General features: G+C 38.6%; 2 protein-coding genes across 3 annotated transcripts in view; both read right to left on the bottom strand.

The window, feature by feature from the left end:
• Positions 1–15,649, bottom strand: part of LOC127238804 (zinc finger protein 345) — a 250,649-nt gene that overhangs the window by 146,806 nt on the left and 88,194 nt on the right. The gene's annotated exons all lie outside the window — the stretch shown is intronic.
• On the bottom strand, positions 9,006–14,866 carry LOC127238524 (zinc finger protein 501-like). The gene is given in 3 exon segments (XM_051207136.1): positions 9,006–10,396; positions 11,813–11,939; positions 14,816–14,866. Coding segments are annotated over 3 exon segments (1,548 nt in total). The 5' UTR covers positions 14,846–14,866.

Consider the following 15,649-nt stretch of genomic DNA (forward strand, 5'->3'; position numbering starts at 1 on the left):
AGGGACAGGTTTTCTCTGTGTAACTTTGGCTGCCCTTGAACTTACTGTGTACACAAGGCTGGCCTTGAAATCACAGAGATCTGCTTGCCTCTGCCTCCTGACTGTTGGAATTGCAGGCATGTGCCATCACATACAACTACTCATTATTTCTTCCTTTCTTTTCTTTCTTTCCTAAACCACTTTATCCTGTTTCTTTTTCTCTCCCAAGCCAATGTGTATTTTTAAAAAATCTTTAAACTTTTGGAAGTTTTTCTTTATCTGAATCTGTCTTTACTGTAAATCTTTCTTTTTCCGACCATGACTCTTTTATCTGCTAAACAACAACATTGATAAAAATGAAAGCCACAGCTGTTTTAGCTGCTGTCTATCCAAGATGGTGGGGGTACATTTACTGCCAGCACTGAGAGCTATGCTCACCACCTTGGTCTATGCTCCCATCAAGCAGCTGGCTTGGAAATGTGGTCACTGCCGCTGCCAGCAGTAGTACACACCATCAAAATGCCCAAGATAACTGCATGTTCGTTGCTTCTGTGAAATTGCTTGCTTGCTTTACTTGCAACTACCAATCAGGATGTAGTTTTGCTTTTAAGAGCTTCTTGTAAAATGCATTCCAGACTGACATGTGAGAAATGTTTCTCTTGAGAGAGCCATAGGCTAGCTTAACACAGACTCTCAATTTGGACTTTGCTCAAGCTGAGTGGTCTCTGGGTATCTACCACACAATATTATTATTATTATTAATTATTATTTTTAAAGTCTAACAACTAAAAAGTAAAGAATCAGGAGAAGCTCCACTTTGAAAGAAACAACATGGGTAAATTACCCATAGCTGCATTTAGAGAGTGGTCATCCTTACAAGAGTCAGCTGAGAAACTGATCACATACCTGGTACAGCTTTAGGCTATTTCCCAAACCTCAGAGTTCCTCTGAATTAGGAAGATTCAGGACTCAGAGACTGTTTCCCATCATGGGCTGCTGACTTGCCCATACACCTCAGAACTCCAGTTGCTTCTGGGAGCTTTCATGTCCCCAGAAAACCCCATTTAATGTCCCCCTCCAGCTCCATCGTAGCACCAAGGGACTCCTTTAGAACCCCTAGGAAATTGCAGGTTTTTGGCTCTGGGTAGGTCCTAGGCTTGTTTCCCTGATATCACTCTGGGGCCCATGAATTCCCCCTTGTTCAGGTCACCTGTCTGTGGGTTTCTACAGCCTGGTCTTTATCCCTTTGGTCATCACTTCTCCCTCTCTGCAACTGGATTCCAAGAGTTCGGCTCAGTGTTTAGCTGTGGGTGTCTGCTCCTGTTTCCATCAGCTACTGGAAGAAAGCTCTAGGATGGCAGATAAGGTAGTTATCAATCTCATTATCAGAGAAGGGCATATAAGATAGCATCTCCACTATTGCTCAGATTATTAGTTTGTGTCATCCTTGTAGGTGTCTGCACTTTTCCCTAGTGCCAAATTTCTCCAGACCTATAATGGCTCTCTCTATTATGGATTTCTTTTCTTGCTCTCCTCTATTCCACCCCTGACTCAATCTTCCTGCTCCCTCATGTTCTCCTCTTTCCTTCTCTTCTTCCCTTTCCTCCTAACTCCCTCTCCACTCACTGCCCCCCCACACCCAATATTGTCAGGAGACCTTGTGTCTTTCTACTTCTGTGTGGAACATGTATGTCTCTCTTAGCTTCCTCCTTGTTTCCTAGCTTCTCTGGTTGTGTGGATCGTAGGCTGGTGATCCTTTGCTCTATGTCTAAAATCCACGTATGAGTGAGTACATACCATGTTTCTCTTTTTGTGACTGGGTTACCTCACTCAGGATGGTTTCTTTAAGTTCCATCAATTTGCCTGTGAATTTCAAGGTTCCATTGGCTTTTTTCCCACTTAGTAGTATTCCACTGTGTAAATGTATCACATTTTCTTCATCTATTCTTCAGTTGAGGGGCATTCAGTTTGTTTTCAGGTTCTGGCTATTACACATAATGCTGCTATGAACATAGTCTTTGTTGCATAGATGTGGATCTTTTGGGTGTATGCCTAAGAGTAGAATTGCTGTATCCTGTGGTAGACTCATGCCCATTTTCCTGAGGAACTGCCATACTGATCTCCAAAATGGCTGTACAAGTTTGCACTCCCACCAGCATTGGAGGAGTATTCCCTTCTCTATTGAATGCAAACTTTTAGCTTTTAATCTAAAACTTAAAAATGTAACATGGAACACTAGTATCTTTTTTTAGATTTCCCTGATGACTTAATCTCTCAACTACCTTCTTATCCCTTCAGAAGTTCATGGGACATTCAGAGCATACAGAAGGACATCCCCCCCTTCAGTATGTGATTCATTGTATAATGAGAATCAGATCTATAATCATATTTTCTTCCGGTACCTACTTTCCCCATTACCATCACTAGTGAGGATTCGTACTATGCAACACATGTGCATTTTATTGGTGACATTCACAAGGTCCTTTTTTTGTCATACTGGTTCTGGAACTGATGCCCTGTCGTGGTCTGTGTCTGTATTGTCTTCTGATATTTTCATGTTGTTTTTCTGTTGTTGCTTTGCACTGTCATTTGCACAGCTCACATAACTCAATATCATACATGAGGTTGTTCTGTACTCTCAAGGTATTTGTACTGCCTTAGCTTTCTCCTCTTTCTTCTTATTAATAATTTAGTGTATTGTTCTTCATAGCTTAACACCTTATTCTTCTGTTTTCATACTTTCTCAACTCTTTCATTCTCTTTGCTTAGATTTGAATCATATCTATGGATATTTTTCTTTATGCTTGGGTGGAAAACTGTCACTAAGTCTCTGTTATGTGGTTTCTTATGAATCCCTGAAGTGACTTTTACATATTACATACATAATTTCTTGAACAGAGGCTGAGATCAGCACCAGGTTATGGTGTGAAAATAGTCATGTAAAAACAGTTTGATCTCTTATACAGGTAGCTTAATATCCTGAGAGTATTTCCTCTTAAGACCTGCCACCATCCCAGTCATAGGCTTTTAGCCACTTTTCCAAAGTTTTGCCAATATTTCTTTCTGTGTGACTGACCAAAAATTCGAACAGGATCCATTTCATTACTTAGAAAACTGTCTTCCCACTATGACACTACTTTAGGAGTCCAAGGGAAGCAACAACCAAGCTGTGACTCATTACACGCCTTTTATTTGTAGTGTCGACACAGACAGGATCACCTTGAGCTCTGTTAAACAGAGTGTTTTATAGTCATATATTTCTCTGCATGCCTCTAAATGTCCCTCACCTCCCCACAACACAGAGAGTCGCAGATTCTAATTGGCTCTTTTAAGTTTGTTCAATAGAACCTGTGAATTTTTTTCATATTCAGTATGTAAGTGACAAAATACATTAAAAGTCATGTGTTTTACTGAGTATCATTGAGAGGATGTTGGTTACAAAGAAGATACAATGGTGCTGACCGGCCTATTGCTGATCGATTCTGGTGGCTCTCATGGCCCTGTATTCTAACCGTGTAGAGACATACTGTGTGCATGGCAAGTTGATGTGTCACAGAGTGTTCACAACTGAGTGTGGTCATTGACAAATACACACAATATCTTAGAACTTTGAATGCTGTCAATAAGGTCTCTAAGATATTTTTTACACACTATGATATTCCCAGTGGTCTGCCCTTTGCTCACTCTTACCCTGTTGATATATGTAAATCACCAACTGATTTAGAAGATGAGTTTTATGGCTTATTTCAAAGATTATCAGAACACAGCTTTCTCAAACAATATTTGCAATTGTTGACATTCAGTTTTATCTAACAGGTTGGGATAAGTTACTGTCTTACCTCCATTAATGCTTTTAAAATCAACATTTTTTCCTTGTGAGAGACAAACTGACAAACTTTCCTGCATTTACTTGCAAAGAGTGGATACCCATATCTCTGTTCTGAGGTGCCCATGCTCCTTCTACTTTTTCACATTGGATATAATGTTAGATATAGGATTGTGGCTTCTAACATACTTTGTACTGAAGTATCTTCTTCCTACTCCCTGACTCTAAAATCTTTCACAATGACCAAATATGAAAATTTACCATAGATCTTTTATGACTACATTAAAATCATCACATTTCTTCTCTCAAATCTAAAATTTGCTGTATTATATGGATAAATTTGTACCTGTTAAATAGTTTTATTTTTTATTAACTCATCATTATAGGGAAATATATATGGTAATTCACTTATCATTTCTGCAAACTCCAATTGGATTTTTCTATATGAACTAGCTTACATCCCTGCAGGAATTAAAACAAGCCTCTTTGTGCAATTTTCTTAAAGGATTTTGTGACCATTTTTTTTTTCTGTTGTTTTTTGTTTGTCTCCCTCTCCCTATCCTTCTCCCTCTCCCTCCCCCTTTCTCTTTAGTGGAAGGCTTATTATATAGCTGTTTGCTCATCAGAAACACAAACACATAAGGTTACAAGCAAATAAGTTAAACATTTCTCTGGATGCTTAGCGTTGAGAATAAACTGTCTCCAGCAGACCATGCTCCACTAGGTTTGGAGTTTGGTTTGTTCTGATTTGATTTGATGTGTTTGAGTGCTAAGGCAGCTTGTATGTTTGTGCAATAAGTATGTCTGATGAAAGTAATAATGAAAATGATCCCATGCTTGGCTGGTTTCCAGTATTTGGAACCGGAAGCGAGGTGTAGTGGGCTGAGCCAAGAGGAGACTGTCCAAGGAATCAGACTGAAGGAACCGGAAATTCCGCCATTTCCTATTGTACTCGGAGAGCCTCGTGGTCCAGAACTGGGTGAGGAAAGCCAGGACCTGAAAATTCCCAGGATTTGCAGTTTCCACGAGGGGCGGCTTGGGAAAGTCACAGTCAGCAGCCCTGGAACCTCCCAGGTGAGAGGAGCTGTGGGGCTGGGACCCAGGAGGGAGGGGAGCAGGGCTGTGCTAGCTGAGGCTGCTCAGAAGGACACTGTCAGCTCCAGGCCCGCCTGTGGTGGTGCAGGAGGTGGCAGCTCAGGTCATCACCTGTGGAGAGGTGTGGTCATTCCTGTCACCACAAGCTGGGTGCTTGCTTCCCTGTGAACCAGGCACATCCCTTAAAAGTGTTGTCTGTCACAATTCCTGGTTTGCTCTCTGACCAGATCTCTTTCTTGGGGTCTCCATCTCTCCTGACCCCACTCTGAGGCGGCCTTTTGCTTTTTTGCTCATCCTCTTCCCACAGTTAACCTCTCACCCTAAATCCACTGCAGATGACATGTTCACCTAGTGGTCCACCTTGCCAGCTGCCAGAGGTATGCAGCTTTGTACAGCTTTTTCTTACAGACATAGCTTTCAATATTCTGTTGTTGATAACTTTCCATTGATGGTAACTTTGAGTTACCCTGAAGTGGGTACTGCTCTGTGTTTCTTCTCCCCCCACCCATCTTATGGTTGCCAGACTATTCTGCCATTAAAATAAATCTTAAAACAATCTAGTAGAGCATTTGCATTGTCTGTTGTTTGCAAACAGCATTCTCTTTGCTATGGTGGCAATTCCAGAGCTCCTGCAATTTAAATTCCTCCATGCTTCTAAAACCCCTGTTTTACCGCTTGCCTCTTCAAGACAGTGTCTTTTGTCCCCGAGACTAGGCATGCTGTGACATCTTTGTAGATAATAATCCTACAAGGAATCAGTGCGGATATGATAAAACAAAATATAGTTCATGGAGTACCACACATATGGTTGTAAGCATTAATCAAACATTTTACATCCCATTAATTTTCCATCAGAGACATTTGCAGTCTAAGTTGTAAATACAGCATTCAGAAATGTGTCTTCATATGCTGTATTCTTATGTTACATCTTACATCCAGGCAAGCCCAATGTGCATGTTGTTTGAATTTATCATGCCACACAATTTTTAAAGTTAGCAAACTCACTTTAGATGAAAACAAAATTGTGAAGCATCTTTTGAATATTTATATCCAACAGTGGAAAGGCTACTATAAATACCCTTTACTGATAAAAAGATTGATGACTAACTTATCCACCATTATAGAGCCCTTTCTAGTAGCTGATGGAAACAGAAGCAGACACCCACAGCTAAACACTGAGCCGAACTGGAATCCAGATGCAGAGAGGGAGGACAAGACCAGGCTACAGAAACCCTCAGAGACAGCTGACCTGAACAAGGGGAGCTACTGGTCCCCCAGCCTGATAGCTGGGAAACCAGCATTGGACAGATGTAGACCCCCTGAACATGGGTCTCAGCTAGAAGGCCTGAGCAGTCTAAAGGACCTCAGACAGTGGAACCAGGATGTGTCCCTGGTGCACAAAAGGACTTTGGGAGCACATTCCCCATGGAGGATACTCCTTAACCTAGAGACAGGAGAGAAGGTCTAGTCCTTACTCCAAATGACTTGACAGATTTAGATAATCCCTCCTGAAAGGCATTACCCTACATGTGGAGTGGGGGGGATGGGAGAGGAGGGTGCTGGGGGGGACAGGGGAGGATGGGAGAGAGGAAAGAGGGAGGAACGGAGGGAGTGAGGGAACTGGGATTGATATGTTAAAAAAAAAACATGTAGAAATCCTTAATAGAAATGGGTTAATAATTAAGAGCTAGCCAATAAAAAGCCCTAGTTGTTGGCCAACCGATTTATAATTAATAAAGTTTTTGTGTATTCATTTAGGGCTGATGCAGTAGTGGGACCAGACTGGCAGGAAGAGTGTAACAATGTCTGTCACTGACAGTTTTATAGCTCTATAGTCTTTTGTCCTTTTCTAGGCTTCTCTGTTACTCCTTTAATTCAAGAAAGAAAGCAGCTTTCTATTTGAGCTTTCAAAGTATCTACATTCTGTATGTGTGGTAACTTGATAACTTAATCAAGCACTGCCATGAATCTAAGCCTGGAGCAATCGAGTACAAACAATCTTTTCCTTTTTATAGACTCAAATGCCATTTCTCTAACATAGTGATTCCAACTTTCCTAGTGTTGCAACCCACATAGAGACAACAGGCATAGTATCTCAGTTCCTAAAACCATTGACAATGGCAACCACCATGAAATCACAAAGGGCTCACAAGCCCCAGTTTGAGAACTGCGACTCTATTATCAAGTCTCTGTTTATAGTAGGTTTGGAGGAAAAATCCATGGGTTCAGCACATGTCTAATGAGACATTTCCTGGGAAGGTGCAAAATGCATGTGCATCTACTCAATTGAAATGGAAACTGAAAGCAGTATCAAGTCCAATGTTTTCTGTCAATGAGCTTTATTGGAATTAAGTACAGGAATATGGAGAAGCAGTCGTTTACCAGAGCATAAGGGACTCAAACACAGTTGCTATCATGAAATTAAAAACCAGCACGTAATATAGCTTATGAATTATGCACACATGGAGCATACTACATATCTGTAGGCATATTTCCAAGTTAAAGAGCACACTATTTTGATGGGTAAAATCCACCTTTTCAGGTGCATAACTTGTCTGAGTTTCTACATTTGAGAACACTGAATCATTTCAGTTTCAGGATTTCTTCAAAATCTTGTGCTTAATCAGCTTCCTTTCAGATTATATCATTCCAATGTCCAGGTAACTATAACACAACAGCATATACTTCAAGTTCCTCTGCTTTGTAATCATTATGAAGTATTTGAGTTTGAACAACTAAAAAGTATTAATGAAAACTGTCCTCCATTTTTATATATTCAAATTTGTTTGCATAACAAACTCTAAATGTTTTTCTATGATTTTTAACATAACCTATAGGCTTTCACAAGTTTTTCATGTTCATGATTTTCTAGTGTGGAATCATAGTGTAGCTAAGAACAGAGCTTAGTTAAAACATGACATTTTTTTTCCATGAAAACTTTTCTGCTGGTATGAATTTTCAGATCTTTTCTTAGAACTGAGAGGCAGGTAAAGACTTTTCCTTACACATTTGTAAGTTTTCTCTTCGATATAAATACTCAGGGCAATTTTTTTAGATTAAAGGTTTCTCATACTATCAATTATGGTCTTTGAATAGATATTGTCCCTGTGGATTCACATTTAAATACTTCACCAATCAGGAATGTGGCTCTATGTGGAAGTGTGTCGCCAGGGAGGCAGGGACTGATGTCTGTAACATGCTTAAGCCATATTTAGTATACAGGTCACTTTCTCCTTCCTAAGGATCAGCTCCTTCTCTAGTAGCATGTCTTTCTGCATGTCACTATGTTTCCCATAATGAAGAAAAGGGACTAAATTTCTGAAACTGTAAACCAACAGCAATTAAGTGTTTTCCTTTAAAAGAGTTGCCATGGTTATGGTGTATTTTCAGAGCAATACAACCCAAACTAAGATAACGACCACTGTAAGGGTTTTCTTTTGAATGAGTTCTATAATGTACTCTAAAAAAAATGAGCAAAAATTAAAGGATTTCTCACATTTGCTACATTTGTAAGATTTCTCTTCTGTATGCATTTCCTGATGTGTTCATATCATTTTCCTATAAGTTTAGAGAATGCACCTGACTGTGGCTCCACAACCATGCAATCAGCACCCTTTTGCTCAAGTGGAACACTGGTGGGAATTCTAGTCTTCCTGCACTCACTCTGCCATAGTCACCATATGTAGTTTTTAACTAAGTGTCTACTGTTTTACTTACTGACACAGACTCAGGAGTTAGATCTGGGGGTGAAAACCTGCAAGATCAGCAAGCAAGACACAACCTGTTGACCTTTTTCTTTGGCTACAGATCCAGAAAGAGAGTGTCCCTACAACCACCTCAACCCAAAAAGAGTGAAAGACTCTTAAGTTATTACCTACTCCTTCCTGTGTTTCTATCTGTCTCTATATCATGTGGCTATTTCCTATCAAGTACTTCTAGACTCCAACCCTGATCCAAGTTTGATATTATTAACACTCAGGTTTCAGAGTCTAATCAAATATCCTGCAACATATTCTGAGAAAGGTTTTGTCACATTCAATGCATTCTAAAGTTTCTCAAATGTATACATTCCAAGCTTTTCTTTTGTGTAAAGGATCTCTAGCACTCACCACATTATGTAAGGTTTATCACCTATATGACTTTTCATATGTCTTCTAAGACAACCGAAAAGTTTGCCACATTCTCTACATTAGTAAGTCTTTCTTCTTGTGTGAATAAGCTGATGTTTTGTAAGAGACCCTTTCTGGGTAAAGGATTTATCACATTCACTACATCTGTAAGGTTTCTCACCTGTATGTGTACTCTGATGATTTCTAAGATGGCATTTCTGGGCAAAAGATCTGTCACATTCAGTACATTTGTAAGGTTTCTCTCCTGTATGTACTCTCTGATGCTTTATAAGATGGCATTTCTGGGCAAAAGATTTGTCACATTCAGTACATTTGTAAGGTTTCTCTCCTGTATGATTTGTCTGATGAATTCTGAGATTGCATTTATGGGCAAAAGATTTGTCACATTCAATACACTTGTAAGGTTTCTCTCCTGTGTGGACTCTGTAATGTTTTCTAAGATTGCATTTTATGTTAAAGGATTTATCACATTCACTACATTTGTAAGGTTTCTCTCCTGTATGTATTATCTGATGTCTTTTGAGAAGAGAGCTTGTGATAAAGCGTTTGTCACATTCATTACATTTATGAGGTTTTTCTCCTGTATGTCTTCTCTGATGGATTCTTAGAGATGAGGAACGAAAAAAGGATTTGTTACATTCATTACATTTGTAACGTTTCTGTCCAGTGTGTATTCTGTAATGTCTTCTAAAGTTTGATTTATGAGCAAAACATTTACCACATTCTGTACATGAGTAGACTGTTTCTCTAGCATGGATTTTGTAATGTACCTTGAGTTGTAAAGAATGCAGAAATGATTTACTACATTTTGTACATTTATAAGGTTTCTGTCTAATATGGGTTCTCTGATGCCTAATGAGGCTGGAGTGAGTCTTGAAGCATGTTCCACATTTCCTGCATTGGTGTGGTTTCCTCCCACTATAAGTTTCTTTCAGTGTCATTTCTCTTTCACAGACAAAAGATTTATCAGACTCTGCATTTTTGTGTTCTTCCACGCCTGTGTGATCATTTTTGTGTTCTTCCACGCCTGTGTGATATCGTTCATTTTGGCTAATGACAGAAAACAAATTTAAACAAGTCACATAGTCTTCACATTTGCGAGGTTCTTCTCCAGCATTCCCATTTTTGTGTCTGTTGAGATTTAAGGTTAAGACAGAAGCATCTCTGTGGTTTCCAAATCTGTACTTACTGTAATTTTCTACAGGATCACTTGTGTCATCAGGTGTATGAAGGCAGGATTCAAGAACCACTTTGACAAGCTCACTACATTTGTAAGTTTCCTCTTGGATACTTGCATGATCATGGATAAAATGCTCTGTCTCCTCATGCAAGACCTTCTCACCCTTAAGACATATGTGATGGTTCTCTGAAAAATGAGTACAATTGTGATTAATAGCAATGAATGCATGAGTAACAGATTCAATACCTGATGTCTTCTTAGGTTTCTATGACATATAAACTAGTAACTTTTAGGGACAGAACTCCTAACAGATGAAGTTTCTGTTTCACATTTACTAAATGGATGCTCATGAGAAATTCTAATCTGAGCTAGGCATTGGTGGCACATGCCTTTAATCCCAGCACTCAGGAGACAAGGCAAGTAGACCTCAGTGAGTTTGACATCAGCCTGTCGGCCTGGTCTACAACAGCTAGTTCAAGGACAACATCCAAACCCACAGAGAAACCCTGTCTCAAAAAAAGACCCCCCCAAAAAGACCAAAATAATCTGTTATCTGATATATATCAAACCACAGGACCAATAGTAGTGTACTCATACTTTTTCATTTATTTGGTAACCCGACTGTAGGTTCCCTTCCCTCCTCTCTTCAAGTTTCCTTTCCCTGCCTCCCCATTGTGCTCCCTTCGATTCTTCCTCTGTTAGTGTTCTAAAAGAGGCAGGTCTCCCATGAGTGTCAACAAAGCATGGCATATTAAGTTGAGGTATATCTAAGCTCCTTCCTTTGTATTAAGGCTTGGGAAGAAACCAACACTGAGAAATAGTTCCCCAATAGCAAACCAAAGCATTAGGGAAAGGCTTTGACCCCATTGCTAGGAGTCCCACAAACAGAACAAACTAAATGTCTGTGATACATATGTAGAGGACCTAGGTCATTCCTGTGAAGAGCCATCTCATTCTTATGTAAACACTGTCTATGATAAGACTCATATGTGTTGGGGAAGGAAAGAACTTGAGAAAGAAGCACTGTGAAGGATCATATGGGAATATTTCCACATTTCTTATGTTTTAGAGACACTCTCATAACTTGCAACTCATAATCCAGAATAGCAGGGAATTCAGCATGTATTCTTTCACCCTCCAAAGTGTAAATATTAAAATCATGTTGTGCCAGTACTAAAACACAACAATCTTATTTTAAAAATAAACAAACCAACATTCTCATAATTAACATCCCTTTGTCTAAAACCTTTTGCACTGTCCATAATAAGAAATAGCTGAAGAGTTACATCCAGTAACAAAAGAGATATATTCTAATTATGATAAGTACTATAATATACTTCCATGTCCGCACTATTCAATATTCTTTGATCTTTGATATGTTATTTGTATATTAGATAGGCGGGCTAAAGAGATCACGGTGAATATAGCATTTGCTACTCTTCCAGATAACACAGAAAATATAAATGAAGCACCATTAAAAAGTTGTGCTGGTAAGCAAAATGTCCCTCATCTCTGGGATTTTCTAGATTCAGAGAGTTTACAGATACACAAAGTAGGGAAATAAAAAAGATGAGTATGGAATTCTATGAAGGGAATTCTTACCCACAAAAAGTAGATTGTTGTAATTCTCCAACATCACATCCATGTACAAAGCTCTCTGAGTATAGTCTAGACATTCCCATTCTTCTTGTGAGAGGTCCACAACCACATCCCTGAGTGACAACACACCCTGCAATGGAAAATTAATTATTGAGCATTCATTGCTTCTCAAAATGATTTCTTGAGTAAGGAGATCTAATGAATTAGAGAGACGATTTTGATATAGATGAGGGATGGAAAGTTTTAACTGACAAGAGTTTTCTATAAGTGCTGCATTGCTATTCCCTCAATGACAATGTATGGGAAGACATAGTACACTGCTTACATCCATTGGGTCTCTCTCCTCCAGGAATTATCTATTGGTTTCTAAGACCCAAGTAGCATAAAAGATTTGCTACAATTCCTAAATCTGAAAAATTTGTCTCCAGGTGGCAGTGTATAATGACTTAAAGTCCTTGAAATTGAAGTTTTATTCCCAGCACACAAATGGCACTACAAAACAGAATTTAATCTCAGATCCATGAGATCCAATGCTACAACTTACAGGCAGGAGACATGCCTAGTACAGACACTTTCTGGCAAACACATAGAAACACATCAAACAAAAGCACAATTTAATTTTAATAAAAGATACTTTCTAAATATTCAGTCTACTATACTTTTTATCTCTGTGAAAACAAGATGACATTAGAGTCTTGCAGTTAGCAGACTTTTATGGAATATAAATAACATCCACATTTGAGTTCTAGATGCAGGAAAGTACCGTTATAAAGTATGTCCTGACATCAAGCAGAATCTCATTGTCCCGTCTCTGATGGTGTAGTTATTATGAGCAAATGTATGCTTTGAAATTGTATAGCTGTGGACCCTTCTTAAATATGGACACCAATGGTGTCTGAAGTTAGGTTCAATTGACTCTATTCCAAGATGTTCAGTTCAGATCCTGAGGCATAGGTACAGTGCTGAACCCTGCCTAGAACAAAGAGGTAGAATATGGAATGCAGAATCCATGGTTGAATTAGATTCAGTTTCTCTTTGAGAATAAGGAGTGTAAAATCATTTCATATACCATATGCTCCAAACAACATACAGAATAAAAAACTTTGTGAAGCTATTTCATGAGGAATAGTTACCATGAAGTAAATAGAAAAGGAGAGTTAGACAACATGTTATTTGAATTTCCGTAAAAGTTGACACAAACAATCCTGAAAATAACTATTCCATGAATTCCATTATGGGGTAATTAAGGCTATATATGTAAATACAAGCATATGTGGCAATGTATTCAGGTAAAGAAAAAAATTATTTTTTGTTATCACATAAATGTATTTAATAGAATGAGAGACATTGTAACTCTTCTAACAGGACTATAGATAACTATCATTTACAATTACTCATTTATTTTTCAAAAAACTAGAATATGCTGTGTTAAATAATTACACAAGTGTACATCAATCTCAAGATATGTCTCAGAAGTAAAAGTCACTTGCTATTCCTCCAGAGATACCTAGTGATGGGAGATGTCATTCTGTAAATATGTTTCTATTATTGGTTAATGGACAAAGCACTGTTGGCCAATAGGAAAGAAAGATAGGTGGGACTAGGAGACTAGGAGGAGAGAGGAAGTAGTAGAGAGGAGAGTCAAGATGGAGGATAGAGAGAAGAACGCCAGCCCCTCTCTCCAGTAAGCTAAGACGACGTGGAAGTACTTAGGTTAATAGAAATGGGTTAATATTTAAGACAGAGCTAGCCGATAAGAAACTAGTAACTGGCCAACAGAATTATATCTAATGCAATGTCTCTGTGTGTTACTTGGGGCTGTCGTGGCAGTGGGACCAGACCGCCAGGAAAACCTACCCATAACAACCTAGTTTAATTCTCTCTAAACACATGGCAATAACTAGAATGTCTGACTGCAGTGCCAAGGGTTTGGTGCAGACTTCAGGGAACCAGGGGCATAATACATTCGTACAATGTCCGTAAATATATGCAGACAAACCCTTATATCCTGAAATATGACACAACTATTCAAAATTTCTCCGATGTAAGAAAACCCTTCAGTGAGAGTTAAAACATAAGCTAGAGAGGGCCTTCTTTCTCCAAAAGAAAAGATAAATAAACAGGGGAATGCATTTATGATTGAAAATTTAAAGGCTTATGTGTAGCACCAAGTCAGTAATCCCAAGAAAATTCTTACTAATATATTCCACAAAATGCCATACAAATGTGGAGACACCAATGCTCTTGTCCCTTCTGAAAAATGAGACAAAAGATAAAGAAAAAATAAGAATTTCCTAAAGAGAGCTACCCACTGAGCTTTGAACACAACCTCTTCTAAGACTCATACATTTCCAGTGTCAACAAACCCCTCATCACTGTGTGACATAATATGGCAAAAAGAGAAACCAGAATAGGGCCATCTCCTCACAAACACGTCAACTTTTTAGCAACAGTAGCCACATATTACTTCTATCATCTGGGCTCTCTAGGATGCTAAATTATTTATCATTAGGTTTAAATACAGTGAGTCTTTTATAATTCTACTTTTCTATAGTTTGCACAGTGATGTCAGTGTAAAGTTCTATGTATTGGCATATCCATGTTCATAAGCCTATTTCTGGAAAACTGAGCACTCCAGAAATGGAACTATGTGGCACATGAGTCTGTCCTTCCTCTCTATTATAAAGAACACAGATCCATTCTATATAGAAAATGGACATCAATATAGTCCTTCAGTGTTATTTACAATAGCTTGTGATTTAGAACTTCAAGTCTAACGTCCATGGAAATTCATAACTTCATAGTATTAAATCAAGCGAAAATATAATGGAGAGTGTCTCTGCTATATAGTTGAAAGGTTAAAGTTATAATCTTGAATACAAGAGAAAATAGATGAATAATGCAAAATTAAACACTTTCAATAACATTGCCAGTGATTAAGATTAAAAATATAAGTGGTTTCAATAATAAAAGCAATTTTCAGAGAAATGTGGACATGTCACTAACCTGGGGAGCATTTACTACAGAAGCATTCATTGTTCTTGTTGCTCTTCTCTGAGTTTCAGGAAAAATAAACAAATAAAACTAGAATTCTTGTTGAAATTTTTATCTTGTTGTCGAAGATAGAAATCTGAAAATAATAAAAACTCTGTTATGGTCAATTCCATACCATATAAAAAGACCCCCCCCCAAGAACAATTGTTGAAAACTGGCATTTGCTGACACCACATACTAAGGATGGGTAGAATATGCATGCCTAGCATGGCAACATCATGGCTATGTCATGATTTATGAGACTGAGTAAGGATTCAGTATGCATGTGTATGTAGGCTTGCTCCTTTTAAGTAAATGCTTCTCTGTCTTCAATCTCTGTATTCTCTCATGCATGCTCTCCTCTCTCTCTTCTCTTCTGTTCTGGTGTCTCTTTGTTTCTTTAATTTTCCCCTCACTCCCCTTTCTAATAAACTTCTCACTCAAGCTCTTTCTACCTGGCATGTTATTCCCTGTGCTTCGGTCACCCTCACCTGCATGGAACCCACCATGTTAAAACACAAAGAAACCCCTCCAGCTTTCTCCCAAAACTGTAACAAAGGAGCGACATTCGTGCTATGACTCAGATAAGCTCTCTCCCTAAGATCTCCCAATGCCTACTGTCAGATGGCCAGAGACTGTCAAGGATCCTGATCTTAAACCAATATCACAGATTCATCTCCCTGTTCGCTGGCTAAGATCTCTGGTACATTTCCCACAGGTGAGTTATATTACCACCCTCAATGAGCAGTACATTTGACTTTCGGCTTTATGCCTCTCATTTGACTTTATGACTTGGCTTTTCGCCTT

Source organism: Phodopus roborovskii, unplaced genomic scaffold, assembly GCF_943737965.1.
Source record: "Phodopus roborovskii unplaced genomic scaffold, PHOROB, whole genome shotgun sequence".
Classification (NCBI taxonomy): Eukaryota; Metazoa; Chordata; class Mammalia; order Rodentia; family Cricetidae; genus Phodopus; species Phodopus roborovskii.